The sequence below is a fragment of the Tinamus guttatus genome, unplaced genomic scaffold (assembly GCF_059628265.1).
Source record: "Tinamus guttatus ecotype Peru unplaced genomic scaffold, ASM5962826v1 Tinamus_guttatus_pri_ptg000060l, whole genome shotgun sequence".
In the NCBI taxonomy this organism is placed as follows: Eukaryota; Metazoa; Chordata; class Aves; order Tinamiformes; family Tinamidae; genus Tinamus; species Tinamus guttatus.
Genome location: NW_028288594.1, coordinates 11,144,363 through 11,158,142, shown reverse-complemented (window position 1 = coordinate 11,158,142; position 13,780 = coordinate 11,144,363). Strand labels below are relative to the sequence as shown.

General features: G+C 38.7%; 2 protein-coding genes across 2 annotated transcripts in view; one reads left to right on the top strand and one right to left on the bottom strand.

The window, feature by feature from the left end:
- Positions 1-13,780, bottom strand: part of LOC104580026 (glycerol-3-phosphate dehydrogenase 1-like protein) — a 320,964-nt gene that overhangs the window by 289,406 nt on the left and 17,778 nt on the right. The gene's annotated exons all lie outside the window — the stretch shown is intronic.
- Positions 372-12,787, top strand: LMLN (leishmanolysin like peptidase). Its single transcript, XM_088519418.1, has 14 exons — positions 372-715; positions 2,029-2,146; positions 3,010-3,188; positions 3,904-4,009; positions 4,212-4,306; positions 5,148-5,265; positions 5,976-6,083; positions 6,692-6,768; positions 7,437-7,547; positions 8,269-8,401; positions 8,887-9,046; positions 10,045-10,175; positions 10,863-11,073; positions 12,659-12,787. The coding sequence occupies exons 1-14, from the start codon at positions 372-374 to the stop codon at positions 12,757-12,759; spliced, it is 1,992 nt and encodes a 663-aa protein (XP_088375544.1). The 3' UTR covers positions 12,760-12,787.

Sequence of the window (13,780 nt, the reverse complement as noted above, 5' to 3'; positions counted from 1 at the left end):
AATCAAACACTGAGGAAATTACTGAATTTCCATAACACAACAGCGTGTGCCCAGCCTGAAGAAGCTGGACGTGCGCCAAGCCTTGCACAGCCATCCGTAAGCCACCTCGATTTGGGGTTAGTAACGGGATTTTGGGGGCGTCCCATAGATTTGGGGTTAATAACGGCACTTTCGGGGGCCGCGGGGCACGAAGGGGCTGGGGCGGCCCCTGCGCTCCCGTCCCCGCCCTTCCCCGCGGGGCGAGCTGCTGCCAATCAGAGGCGCCCGCGGCGCTTGCCCCGCCTCCGCGCCGCGCTCCCCGCTTCCCCATTGGCGGCGGGCGCCGCCAGTCGCGCTGCTTCCATGGAGACGCGGCGGAGAGGCAGCCCAAGATGGCCGCTGAGGCGGGCGGCGGGCGCTGTCGCTGCCGCTCCCGGCTGCTGCTCGCCGCTCTCATGGCTGCGCTGCTCCTGTCGCCGTCGCTCCGGGGCCACGCCACTGTCTCCCCGTCCTCGTGCCAGCACCGCGTGCCTCGCGGCGGTGAGGTGCGGAGCGGAGCGGAGCAGGGCCGGGACGGAGCGGGCAGGGGCCGAGGCGGGCGGGCTGCGCTCACGGCGCCGTTGTCCCGTGTGCCGCAGGTCCTCTACCAGGTGCCCCTCAGGGAGAGCCGCGTCGCCAAGAGGAACGTGGGCCAGCAGCTCCGCATCAGGTTCCTCTACGACAGGAGCGTGGAGGAGTAAGTGCCCCTGCCTGCCGCGTCTGAGAGTGCGTGTCCTCCTGCCTGAAAATCCTTTATCTTTATTATTTTGTTTTAAATATAGCTTGCTTCCTGAGAAAAGACACCTTGTTAAGGTACGATATATTTGCTTTGCGGCTTTTATCTTCCCTCCCCTCCTTTTTCTCCTTTTATTTTTTTTTCTTCCTCTTGTGCATATTCTGTCACACGGATGAAGTTTGGGCTTTGCCAGTTTAATAGGGGCTTTGGACACGAGCTGTTTTGCACCCCTTTAATCAGGGGAGCCGCCTGTCTGTGCAGGGGTTCCTCCCACCGCTCCCAAATACCAGCGAGGTCAAATGTTGTGTAAGAGGTATCTGTTGTGGGCTGATGGCTTTGCTAAGCAATGTGTTTTTAAAGCTTTTTGGTACTCTTGAGCACATTTTAAGTATCTCTCTTTGCTATTTTTGAGGTGTTGGTGTCAGTAAGGAGTAAAAGTCCCGCAGCCAGGCTGTGGGCTGTGTGGAGATGGGAGCTCTGGGGGAATTGGCAACGGATGCTTTCCAGGGGTTAGTAAGTTCAGGGCATATACAGAGCAAATACATCCAGCGTATTTGAAGCTGTGCATCCAAATTATGGCTGGCTTTTTGCTTCTTCTGTAATTCTAATAGCAAAATGTGGAAGTGTAGGAAGTATTTTGTTCTAACATATGTTGACAATAGTTGAACTTATGAAGAAGTCTTAAGCAAGTCTCAATGTCTGCTACTGAGCTATACCACAGTGTCTAAGAAGCTTCATGTGGCTTGATAGAGTTTGTAAGGTAAGTTATGCCTGTACTGGTACTAGGTGATGTTTATTTTTGTTCCATTTAGAGCAAACTCCTTCCTCAAGCTATTTCTTATTTGGAGAAGACTTTTCAAGTGCGCAAACCTACAGGTACTATATTACTAAGCAGGTATGTGAAAGTTGGTTGAAAATCTCTTCCTCTATTTGATACTTAAGTTTGCATTGCATAGACAATAAGATAAGACCATAGAAAATTCCCTCTGGGATCAGATGGGTGGCTCACTGGGCCCAATAAGCTCTTTCGGATATGGGTGGCAGGGTATTCTGTTTAGGGAGGGTGCACAAACCTGACTGCCTTCTGTGCTCAGTGTCTACAGTAGTGATAGGAGAGACTTACCCTGCTTGTTTCCTTTTGTTTGTATTTATGAACCAATTCTTAATATCTTTCAGACGTGTAGATATTTCTGTAGCAACAGGAAACATTAGGTCTTCTAGTACCCTATAACTAACACTTTTTTTAACTGAGAAACTTTCATGTTTGATTGAAGGCAGTGTGCAACAAACCAGTATTTAAGGAAGAAAGCTGACCCTCACAGATACTGCCGAGGAGCCTGTGCAGACCAAACAAGATGTGGGCCAGTTATAGTTCCTGAGAAGCATCTCCAGGTAAGCTAAGCCTTCGAAGTTAATCTGCTCGCTGTGCATGCCTTGTTCATGGGAGTTTGCTGGGTTTGAGCAGCAGACCTTGATTTAGTGGGGAGTTCTCAGTTTATGCTACTGAACAAAAAAGTCAGGTGAAACTGTTAACTGACTCTCTACTGTTCTTTAAACTTGTAGTATAGCAAGTACAGAAAGCTGCACAGAGATTATGAAATTCCAAGCTTGTTGCTAAATATAATGTATAAATTATAATCAGCCACTTCGTTACTCTCCTTTGCCAATGAGTCAGAGTTTCATAGAACTAATCATAAGTTTTGGTTTCGAAGACCTCACTTAAATTATCCACTGAACTAGGATGGGAAGTGCTTCTAACTTGTTTTCTGATGTGTGTGGTGTTTTTTTTTTTTTTTTTCATTCAGGTAGACTGTGACTATCAGATCTATAGCTTTCTTTTTGCTTGATGCTTTAAAACTGTTAAAAAGATTTCAATCAGGTTATGGGTAAAATGTAATTACAACTTGTATATGCTATTCTGCCAATGAAGTTTTTTACGTTAGTAAGAAACTGTTCCAATTTGGAGGTATCCAGCTCTTTGGTTTTGGAGGGTTTCTGTTTGTTTGTTTTTTCCAAAGCCGTTACCTCTTTAGCTTCTGATTTGTAGGTCACACTGGGGCAGTAAACTAAAATCAAAATAGTCGTTTGAAAGCTTTTCTTTAGCTCTGCTTCATTTTTTGTGGCCATACAGTGTTTTCTGTTTTTCGGTTGTCTTAAGATGGAATTGGTTTTTGACTTTGAGCTAGAATTTTTTTGTGACAGAGCTCGTGGATTATAGCTAATGCTTTAATTCTTCCCTGTGAATCTTGCCACAGCAATGCAGGGTGTGCAATGAGACTGAATGGCACTGCGGGCCCGTTGGCCTGCCTGACCAAGAAGGTGTTCGAGACGCTGACTTTGTGCTTTACGTCAGTGCTCTCACTACTGAGAGGTGTGGCCATGAAAATATCATTGCGTATGCAGCCTATTGCCAGCTCGAAGCTGAAATGGATAGGTAGGTCTTCCCTATGGTGTTTTTTTTTTTTTAAACTTTTAATTTTTTTAGGAGTTTATATGAAGATTTTGTTTGCCCATGTTGTGTGTAATATGCAAAAATAGAAGTGTTACAAATGAAGAAGTAAAGCAATTTCTTCAGTGGCTAAGAAGTATGTAATATATTTGAACTGAAGACAAGCACTGTATTCTTATAAAACCACAGAACAGATAATCAAATAATGTTCAACTCATAAAGCTGTAGCATGTAAGTTAATGCTGTTTTGTCCAGACTTTGACAAGATGCTGTTTCACAGATGTCTATTTCCCAATCTGTAGAAGAATGGAGGTGGACTCTACTTATGTTTCTAGTTCAGTAGTAGTTGTTGAAACGGGTATTGGGTATATGATGTCCTACCTAAAATTCGGTTCTCATACTGTTATCACTAATTTTATGTAGAATATTGAAGATATATAACTCGAAGACATGCATTTATACATTTTTTTTTCTCCAAAAAACATTTCAACGATGAAGTAGTAACCTAGTAACAGTCTTGTTAAGTGATCTGTAAGTGATGGAGGGAAATTGTTTGGAAGGACCTATTTCTAAATTAGTCTTTTGTGTGCGTTTATTTTTAAATCCAGTAGAAGGATTAAGAGTGTTGCTTTCTGCTTCAAGTTGAATATGGTTTGAATTGTCTAGCATTTCACTGAAAACAGCTTACACTGTCTTGCAGGCCAATAGCAGGGTATGCTAACTTGTGTCCAAATATGATTTCAACTCAAGCTCAAGAATTTGTTGGCATGTTGTCTACAGTGAAACATGAGATTATCCATGCCCTGGTAAGGCTTGATGCTATAAAATGCTTTTGTAGAAAATTGTGATCGCTTCCTATGTTCCTCCAGCTCACTGCAATAGAGAAATGTTGTGTGTAGCAGTGGGGGAACAAATCTTTTGTGTTTCCTTCAGCTCATCTGCTAATTGCCTTGAGGTGTAATATGCAACTTGTCCAAGGTTTCTGTTTGTCTGATTTTTAACTTGAAGGGTTTCTCTGCTGGACTGTTTGCATTTTATCGTGATGATGATGGAAAACCTTTAACAACAAGATCCATGGACGGGCTTCCTCCTTTTAATGAAAGGTGTGTTACTTATGTATGTGTTTATTGGACCTGTCAATTCTCCCATTGTATTGAAAGATATTTCCAGCTTGTTTTTTTTCCTTAGAAATATTCTTGCAGTCAGCCTATTGAAAATCCAGCCTGATTCCTTTATTGGAATGCTCTGCCTTTATTATGTTCAACATTATTTACTTCTTTTTTAGTATTTTATTGCATTGGTGTTAAGTACTTGAAATATCCACATAAATAAAAACTAAGAGAGTATTTAATTTATTAGGAGACTTAAGTGTTAGAACTACTCATGCTCAAATGTCATTGCTCCTCAAACACCTTACTAAATTGAGACTTATTATTTGCAATACATTAATGTGCTTGATATTTATTTAAGGCTTGTATATCATTGAAGATGTATCACTATGGAGAAGTAATAGTACGTGTAGTCTGCTGCATGATTTTTCTGGCTTGTTACTGTGTGAACAAATTGCAAGTGTTGGGGAAGGGACCTTTTTTTGGGACAGGAGGAGCACTTTTATTTCACTTTGATGTTACAACCTTGCAACAATATTCCTTTAGACTTTTTTTGGAGATAGAAGGATAGAGAAGAGTTTTGTTTGTTTTTTCTTCACATTATTTTTTGTAAGTTTTTAAACTATTATTCTTTCGTTACAGGTCTAATAACTGTAGAAAAATCTTGAATTTGCAGATTTATTAGTAATTTCCTCATACCTTGACTTACTAAATTGGAACTGGGTGTATATATAAGAAAGAGAAATACAGAGTTTGATTCTCTCTGATTATGGAGAAGACTTTATTTCGCATTAGTCTGTTGAGAACATCTCTAACTCTGGCATTCTTGTTACAGTCTAGGTTTGTACGAGTGGAGCAATAAGGTGGTGGTTAAAGCTGTGAGGCTATGGGATGTACGTGGTGGCAAAATGCTGCGCCATGCTGTGAATCTTCTTATAACGCCTCGTGTAGTTGTAAGTATAGATTAATTTAAACTTCGACGTTTGTATGCCCAGATTACTGTCTTTTAAGAAGTAATGACCTAACACTGAATACCCTCCTCACTCCATCCGCCCCAAAAAAAAAAAAAAAACACTTTAGATATAATCAGATTGGGATCAGATTGGGATTCTTGCCAAATTGCTCTACTGTATGTAGAGTAAACTTAATTACCTGTGGTTTTTGAAATATTTGTCACACAGGTCGAACTGGGGAGATTTTGGATCTGGCAAACTTTGGGCTTCTGGCTATAAGACCAGAGCAATATTATGATACCTTTTAAGATTTTTCAAGTGTTCTACAGAAAAGTTTTCTATGCAGAACTGTAGTTGACATGTACTGCTTGCTAGTAGAAAAATATTTTTCTCAGAAATGTTTGACAGAGCAGGGTTGCATGTGTTCATATACTGTTACTTTTTGACATACTATTTAGTGTGTATGTTTTTTTCCAGATAATTTTGTTGATGTTTTATTATTTCCAGGAGATAAGTAGAATAATTATCAGGCTTAGTGTTGTGGGATTTGCTGTCTTAGTAGACCAGTCAATAAAAGAAGTGTTTTTTATTCAGAGGGAAATAAAACAATTTAAAAGGAAATGCTGAAAAATTTTTGAAAGATATCTCTGAGAAATGCAGTGAGAGTGGCTCTTTGTTTTGAGAGCTGTACTGAAGTGTTTTCTTTGTAGGAAGAAGCTCGGAAACACTTTAATTGTCCAATCCTGGAGGGAATGGAGCTTGAAAACCAGGGTGGTATGGGTACCGAGCTAAATCACTGGGAGAAGAGACTGTTGGAGGTTGGTGCGAGGATGAGAAATGTGGGAGGGCATTGAAACGAGGAATGCCCTTCACCCTGCTGTATTTTAACTTTTACAGTGATATATGTAGGAGCCTTGAAAACCAAGATGTATCAAACATTGCTGAAAGCATTGACTAATTTGATAATACTTAAATCTCTAATTTCTAGATACATTTGAGATGTACCCTCTTTTTTGGGGAAAGGTGGTATTCCTTTGAAACAACTCAAATTTGTCATCTTCTACACAGTGAATTCTTGAACATTGTCTACTCATTACCTTGATTTAATCTCTGTTCATGTATCCTCTTCCAAATTAACTTTATTTTTACTTATAGCTTGCTTTCTTATTACAGAGCTATGAATTATATGTTATGTTTGGCAGAGATACTTTATAATTATTGTTGTATATAGGAAGGTAAACCATAAAGGAAATGCTCCAGGCCAGAATTCTTTATGAAAATGAACTGGAAAAATATGTTGTCTTTGACCAAAATTGTTGCTTTTATTTCTTAATTGCCAGTCAGCCTTGGTGTGGTTCTAAAAACGCTTTTCCAGAACAAGCATTTTCTTCTGAGTACCTTGCTAACTGTAATTGGTAACTTTCAGAATGAAGCAATGACTGGATCCCACACGCAGAACAGAGTCTTCTCCAGAATCACCTTAGCATTAATGGAAGACACTGGGTAAGAAAATAATGTTTTTCGCTTCAAGTATGCTTTTGTTTATCACTAAATGTTATTTAGGACTGGTACACCTGTCCCACAATAATAAGTATTACTCCTTGCCTAATATAATGCTAATAAGTATGTTCTTTTTATTTTTTCAAACACTATTCATGCTTAATCAATTCATAAAGAACACACATTACAATACTTAGTTCTGTTTATAGTCTGTGTTTACCTTTTTTCTTATTATAATTCTTTCTCACTTCCATGTGACACATTGACTATTTATTCAGCTCTTTTTGCAGATAAGCAGCAATTATAGAACAAAAGCAAAACTCTCTAGCCTAAGATTTCATGTTTCTGAGTACAGAATTACTCCGTGGGTGGGTGGGTGTGTGTGTGTGTATATATAAGCTCGTTAGAAAAAAAAAAAATTTGTTATGCCTTGTTCCTTTGCAGATGCATTGCTACTGAGCAGTTGAGCCATAAGCTTTTCTTTTAGCTGCTTTCATTGTGACTTGAAAAATAGTAAAACTATAAAATAGTTATGGAGAGAAAAGGGGTGCAACTGCTCTATTTCTTCTGCGGAAGACCTCACAGCATTGCATGAAATTCTCTGAATTGTTGTTTTATTTGTTAGCACACTTGTTTCTAAGTAACTGTCTTATTTCAAAATACCTTTACAGTTGGTATAAAGCAAATTACAGCATGGCAGAGAAATTAGACTGGGGACGTAACAAAGGCTGTGACTTTGTAATGAAGAGCTGCAAGTTTTGGATTGACCAAAAGAAACAAAAGTAAGAAAAACGGTCTTTGTTAAAAATATAGAGAAAATCCTGATGCTTGTTTGTGTTTGTCTTTTTCAAATGCAATTCAATAAAAAGAAATCAAGGTAGATGCAGCATTCATTGTTTATCTGTCACAAATGTCTACAGAATATAGGCAAGAAGTGAGCACGCTAAGTGTGTTAAAAATAGAAGTGTTCCAACCTATAAGTACCCATCTTTGCATGTAGGACTTATTTTCTAATAGGGCTATGCTTAAGGAGGAGAGAAGGGACTTGATTTTAAAAATGTGGTTTTCTTATTTTATGTGTTCTAACTGGAAGTTCAACCATAGCATGATGCACTACTGCATTGTATTTAAAGTAACAGAAGTAGATGATACCCTTCAGAGAAAAAAAAAAAAAAAAAAGCTTGAGCTTTTGTTTTTCCTTGTTACGCAGTTCATAGATTGTAAAGCAATATCATTAAAGCCTAACGTGCAAGTGCGTTGTGGTTGCTTTCTGTTTGTGGTTTTTTTTTTTTGGTTCCTGAGTGATACTCTTTAAATCATAAAGTTTATAACAAAGTAAATAGTTTTAATCAGCTTCTATATGAAAAAGGAATATTTTTATGTGATTGTCTGCTCCCATTTTATTTCCCTGCATTTGGTCAATCTTGACAATTTCTGCTTAAATTACGGAAAGCAACTAGCATGAGCTAATGTGACTTTGTTTGCTTGTTTGTTTTTGTGAAGGAAGCAATTAATCAGTCCGTACTGTGACACTTTGAGGAGTAACCCTCTGCAGCTGACCTGCAGGCAGGACCAAAGAGCAGTAGCCGTGTGCAATTTACAGAAGTTTCCAAAACAGTTACCTCAGGAATATCAGGTATAATGGATCATAGTTTACCAAATAACTAAATATTTGCATTATTATGTTTTGTAGCCATATAATATATATTTGAATGTTTTGGGTTTTTTTCTTCTGAACTTGTAGAAGACAATAGATACTGTGAAAAATCTCTTATTCTGAAAGAGAAATGCTTAATTTGTTGCACGAAGTCTGAAGACTTAAAAAATTGACATGATCTGAATGAAACAATAAGCATGTTGCTTCGCTCTTTGACTAAATTCCAGATGAAACAGTTGTGGGTTTTTTTGTTTTGTTTTGTCTTTTTAAAGGATGTCTCCCTGAAAACTATTGTTTACCTGATCTGTTGCTTTGTGTTGCTGTGTACTAAGAGATTTGTTCTGTTCCATCTCGGAGGTGGCTGTTTGTGGGATACATTGTAGAAAAGCTTCGTGGGTGCTTTATCAAAAGCAACTGCACACTTGTCTGCAGAATCTGCTTCACTGTCTGTTTTTATTTTGTAGTATTTTGACAATCTAAATGGAGTGCCAGCAGAAGACTTGCCTTATTATGGTGGCTCAGTGGAAATTGCTGATTATTGTCCCTTCAGTCAAGAATTTAGCTGGCATTTAAGTGGGGAATTTCAGCGCAGCTCAGACTGTAGAATACTGGAAAACCAACCAGGTAATTTTTCACACCTTCAGTGCGATATTTGAGACTGCCCTTCTTGATCTATTGCTCTGTACCAGCAGTTGCATTTAAGTGTAAGGTTCAGAAGACAAGTTCTTCATGCTCTTTGGTGTGTTTGTTCTCGAGTTGTTGATCTGATCGCATTTCACTTGTCAGTTCCAATCCTTTGTTTTAGCCTCCATTTTTCTTAATGTACAAAATCAAGCAGTCCAAAGTAACCTTGGTTGATTCTCTTGCTATACACCTAACTAATTGCACGTGAACTTAGTTTTAAACTACTAGCCATGCAAAAGCTCTGCTGGGAGGAGAAGCACAGCACGACTATCTTGTGTTTAATCCCTGGATATTCATTTGATGTAAGAATCATGTGACAGCTAAAAAAAAAAATAACCGCACATGCCCAAAATACAAGACAAAAGGGTGTTTTTTATTTTTATTTTTTATTTGTAATATGGCTCAGGGAGGGGTTTCTTGCTTTCTCTCTCTCTTTTTTTTTTTTTTTTTTTTTTTTTTTTTTTAGTGTCTTAAAAATAACGCCACTCTCCATCTTCATAGATTTTTTGCTTAAAACAAGAAGCTTGGGGAATTGCCAGAGCATGAGCCTGTTTTGCAGAGTGCCAGAATGCTGTAGATTACTAACTGTCTTTAGAAAAAGAAGAGGGGGAGGAGGGGAGGAACTTGCAGAAATAGCACAATTCCCCCAGCAGTCTGGTCTGGCATTTCCTGGGGGCAAATATAACCCTATAGCCCTTATGAATAGGACTATAGGATTCTACTCCCATTTTTTTCTCCCCACACCCTTTCTCCCTTTCTCACTACAGTATAATTCTCAGATAGGGCAATGGTCACAAGATGTGTAGATCTGAGCTGCCAGAAAGATCCCAAAGGTAAACCTGAAATTGCCTGTGGAGGCATTTTCTAATTATGATAAATAAATTTAGACTTTCTGTTCACTTAGTAAATTTCAATTTAGCATATTCTTTCTACCTTAGATCCCACCAAAAACTACGGTGCAGAGAAATATGGACCAAACTCTGTATGTCTTATTCAGAAATCAGCTTTTGTAATGGAACAGTGCAGGAGGAAACTCAGTTATCCTGACTGGGGTAGTGGATGTTATCAAGTAAGTATGTTACTTTTTAAAAAATAATAAATGAAAGAGCTCGATTAAAATATGACTGTTGGAGCTTTTTATTTTGATAATGTAAATGATCTGCTCTCTCTTAAATCACTAGGTTATTTGATATGCTTTAAATATCTTCCAATAATATGCCAGTAATTTAGATTGTGCATCCAATTATGTGCACGGCTACTTAGAACACTCATGTGTTGCTTCCTGTGTCTCATCAATGTGATACTTCCATTTAGCTGTAGAGAAAGTACTTGTAGCAGAATCTTTTGCTTTGCATTAATCACACTTATTACTTATTTACTCTCTTTCCCCTAAGGAGCAAGCACTATTTCACACAATATTTCTATTTCTTTATCCTCTTCTTCTGGACAGCCTTGCTCGGAGGTGTCACTGAAGATGGCATGACTCTAAAAATGTCATTAGCAGAAACATAACTTTATTCATTCTCAACTAGTTATCCTTATAATTGCATAAAAAAGGAAGGTCATTAAGCATCATCAAGACAAGTAGTTGCTCTGAGCTCTTTAACATGCTTTTAGTTCATCTGTGCAGTAGGCAGTGTTTTTGACTCTCTGACATTACTGAACTTAATATTTACAAATTGAAAGAACTCTGAAACTCCATAATGTATTTTTGATAAATCTCATTGCAGAGCTGATCTTGTTTTTCTCTTTTAAGGTTTCTTGCTCTCCGCAAGGGCTGCATGTTTGGGTCAAGGACACTGCATACTTGTGCAGTCGCTCGGGTCAGGTATTAAGTGTTAGCATCCAGATGAACGGCTGGGTACATGTTGGGAATCTCGTTTGTCCGGCCTGTTGGGACTTCTGTGATTCCTGTCCTCCTGAGCGGGATCCTCCAGCTTCCAACTTAACAAGAGTTGCACCAGTTGGTAGGTGGCCTTATGATTTGACCAAGTGAAACTTAAGATAAAGTGTCTACAAACACTGAAGGTTTGTGTCAGGTGCTAGAAAATACTGAATAGTCCAAGAGCTTTGTAGTGAACTGTTGGGAATCATTAACAGTGTTATTTGTTAGTGATACAGTGAATTCAATTGTGAATGCCTATATTGATAGGAGAGGGAAATATATTTATGATTTCCTTATGCATACTGGTATACATCTGCCAGAATGATGGGACAGCTCTGCCTGTCAATGGAAAAGGAAAAGAGAGCCTCAGCCTTGCTGTTCTAAGGATGGCTGAATGTGCCCTGTTTAATACCATGCAGTTGTACTTTTGTTTTGGGGATTAAGCACATGGCTTATCTGAGAAATATGTCTGAAGTAGAAGTGCTTTCTGACATATTTTTTCTGGTAGTCATCCTAGAGACCTTGCTTTAGCCTGTGAGGTTGCCAACAAATTGGGATCTGTTTTTTAAAGGCTATGTCCCTTCTTACAACATCTGAAAGCATCATCTTAGTGGAAACCAAGTGCTTGCTTGTTGAATTTCCCATTGCCAATATTAATGCAGTAGTCCAGAACCCAAGTGGTAGGTGTCAGTTTGCTTTGTAGTGGTGTTGGTGGTAACTTAAAATATTTACCAGTAGTAAGAGAATTATCGTGAACTGATCACTTCTTAAAATGTCAACTCCTAAGAGAGAACAGTCTTTACAGTATTTCACACCAGTGGTTTATTTTTAAGCTTTTAAATAAGTCTTTAGTTGTTGAATGTGCTGTCTTTGCACATTTTTTCTAGAGAAAATATATCTGATTACCTGTATGTAAGACTCTTTTCAACTTCATATGTTTAGGATTTTTTTCTACCTTTTTCATTTAGTTTTGTTCTGTCTCAGAAATGGCAGTATTTCAGTGGCTGGTGAAATGGCTCCTATAGATTAGTTCTTACAAAAAATTAATATAAACTAGGAGATGTCAAGCTGAGGTCCAACATTTGCTTGAATTCATACTTGCTGTGTTTGAGGTTGTAGGGTTTGTTTTGTTTCCTCCATGCATCTCTATCTGTGCAGGTTTACATTTGCATCTCTTACTTTTCTTAACTTTTCTGGACATGTAATTATTTACCATAGGGACAAAGTGTTTCATATGGTGGTGTTTGTTTTTTCTCTTCCCTGCTTGTCTTAGTGTTCTATGGATTTGACCTCTATGTGATTTACAGTCATATAGATCAAGAGTATTTATAAAAGAGACTTTCCAAGAGTCTGAATTTGAAATGCATCTTCTCCTCAGTCATGTTAAATTTCCCACTCTCTTCTTGCGATAGTCGTACATTTGCTTGTTTTTTCTCCTAATTTCTATTTATCGAAGAAGCACAAAAATAATAGTAAGGGCATAATCATATTGTTTGGTTATATTGAGTTCCTATCGTTGAAAACAAAATGAATCTGTGCAAGTATTTCCCTCTTCTCCCGTGACCCTTCTTTTTTATTTTGGTTTTATATTTGCTATTCTTCTGTGCTTCTACCTGTAAAATTTAATACTTACATGTTGTTTTCTTTTGGTTTTGTCTTTGGTTTAGATTTATGCTCCTGCTCACCCAGTCTGGTTGTCACCCTCTGGCTCCTGATGGCCAACTTGATTCCCCTGCTAACGGGGATCTTTCTCTGCGCCTGGAGCTAAGTGTGGGGAAAGGAGGAGTTTGGAGACGGTGCCGTCGCTGATGCTGCACCTTTGCTGTGGAACGAGAGCAGCTTCTTCCTTCTACGGGCAGCTGGAGTCTGCTGAACCTCTTCTCTCCTGGCAAGTAGCAGTGCTGATAGGTGCCAGGGAGGCCTGGCAGCAGCAGCCAGGCCTTGAGAGGAGGAGGATTTACATGGTCATCTCAGTAAGTGCCGGTGTTTTCCTGAGTTACAACCTTTCATTTTGACACAGTAACCAGATCCACTCTGTTGACTGTGTTAGGTTATCTGGCAACTTGATGAAGGTTTGAAATGAGAACCTTTCTCTGTTTTTATTTTTCTTAAATACATCCTCTGTGTGACTGGTAGCAAAGCATCTTCAAACTGGAAATATACCTCAGTGGTTTAGTGAAAAGCCATGTGAAAATCAGTTGTGATCACTGCTAATAATGCAGGCCTGAAGTGGTGTGTGGTTTTGTTTTGTTTTTATCAGTTTCTAGACTTCATGGTAGCGGGGGAGAAAGGAGGAAAAAAAAAAATGTTTTGGGATAGCACACCAGTTGTTGAGAATTGCTTCCATAATTGAATTCTGCTTGGAGGCATCTCAGAAATCATAGTATTAGATGGTAAAATGTCTAATTCTTGGAGTTCACTCAAACTTTATTAGATGCACAAAGTCGGTTTTTATGTGTAACCAAATCCTATTTTCAGTTAGCATGTGCCAGTTCTACTATGAAACTTTGTACATCAAATATTTAAACATTCTCAGAGTAATTTGCTAAGGAAGTGCATTTCAGTCCTGAAACACAATCTGCGAAATTGGGGAAAGGTTTTTATTATTTTATATTTATACACATATATTAATATGGTGACCATTCTGTTGAGGGGGAAAATCAGTAGTTGTGGCTGCCGTAGTCTAACAGGTACTGTGTTGATTTCTTTAGGCCAAAACTAATTTGTTGAATGTATGAAGAACACTTGATCTGTCTTTTTCCCCCTTTCTTGGTAATACAGTTGGTATT

Excerpts from the sequence above, each read along its gene's own strand:
- LMLN (XM_088519418.1), top strand. The coding sequence starts at position 372 with ATGGCCGCTGAGGCGGGCGGCGGGCGCTGTCGCTGCCGCTCCCGGCTG. Across the intron at positions 4,307-5,147 it reads CTTCCTCCTTTTAATGAAAG|TCTAGGTTTGTACGAGTGGA; the intron begins GTGTGTTACTTA and ends TTCTTGTTACAG. Across the intron at positions 10,176-10,862 it reads GGGGTAGTGGATGTTATCAA|GTTTCTTGCTCTCCGCAAGG; the intron begins GTAAGTATGTTA and ends TTCTCTTTTAAG.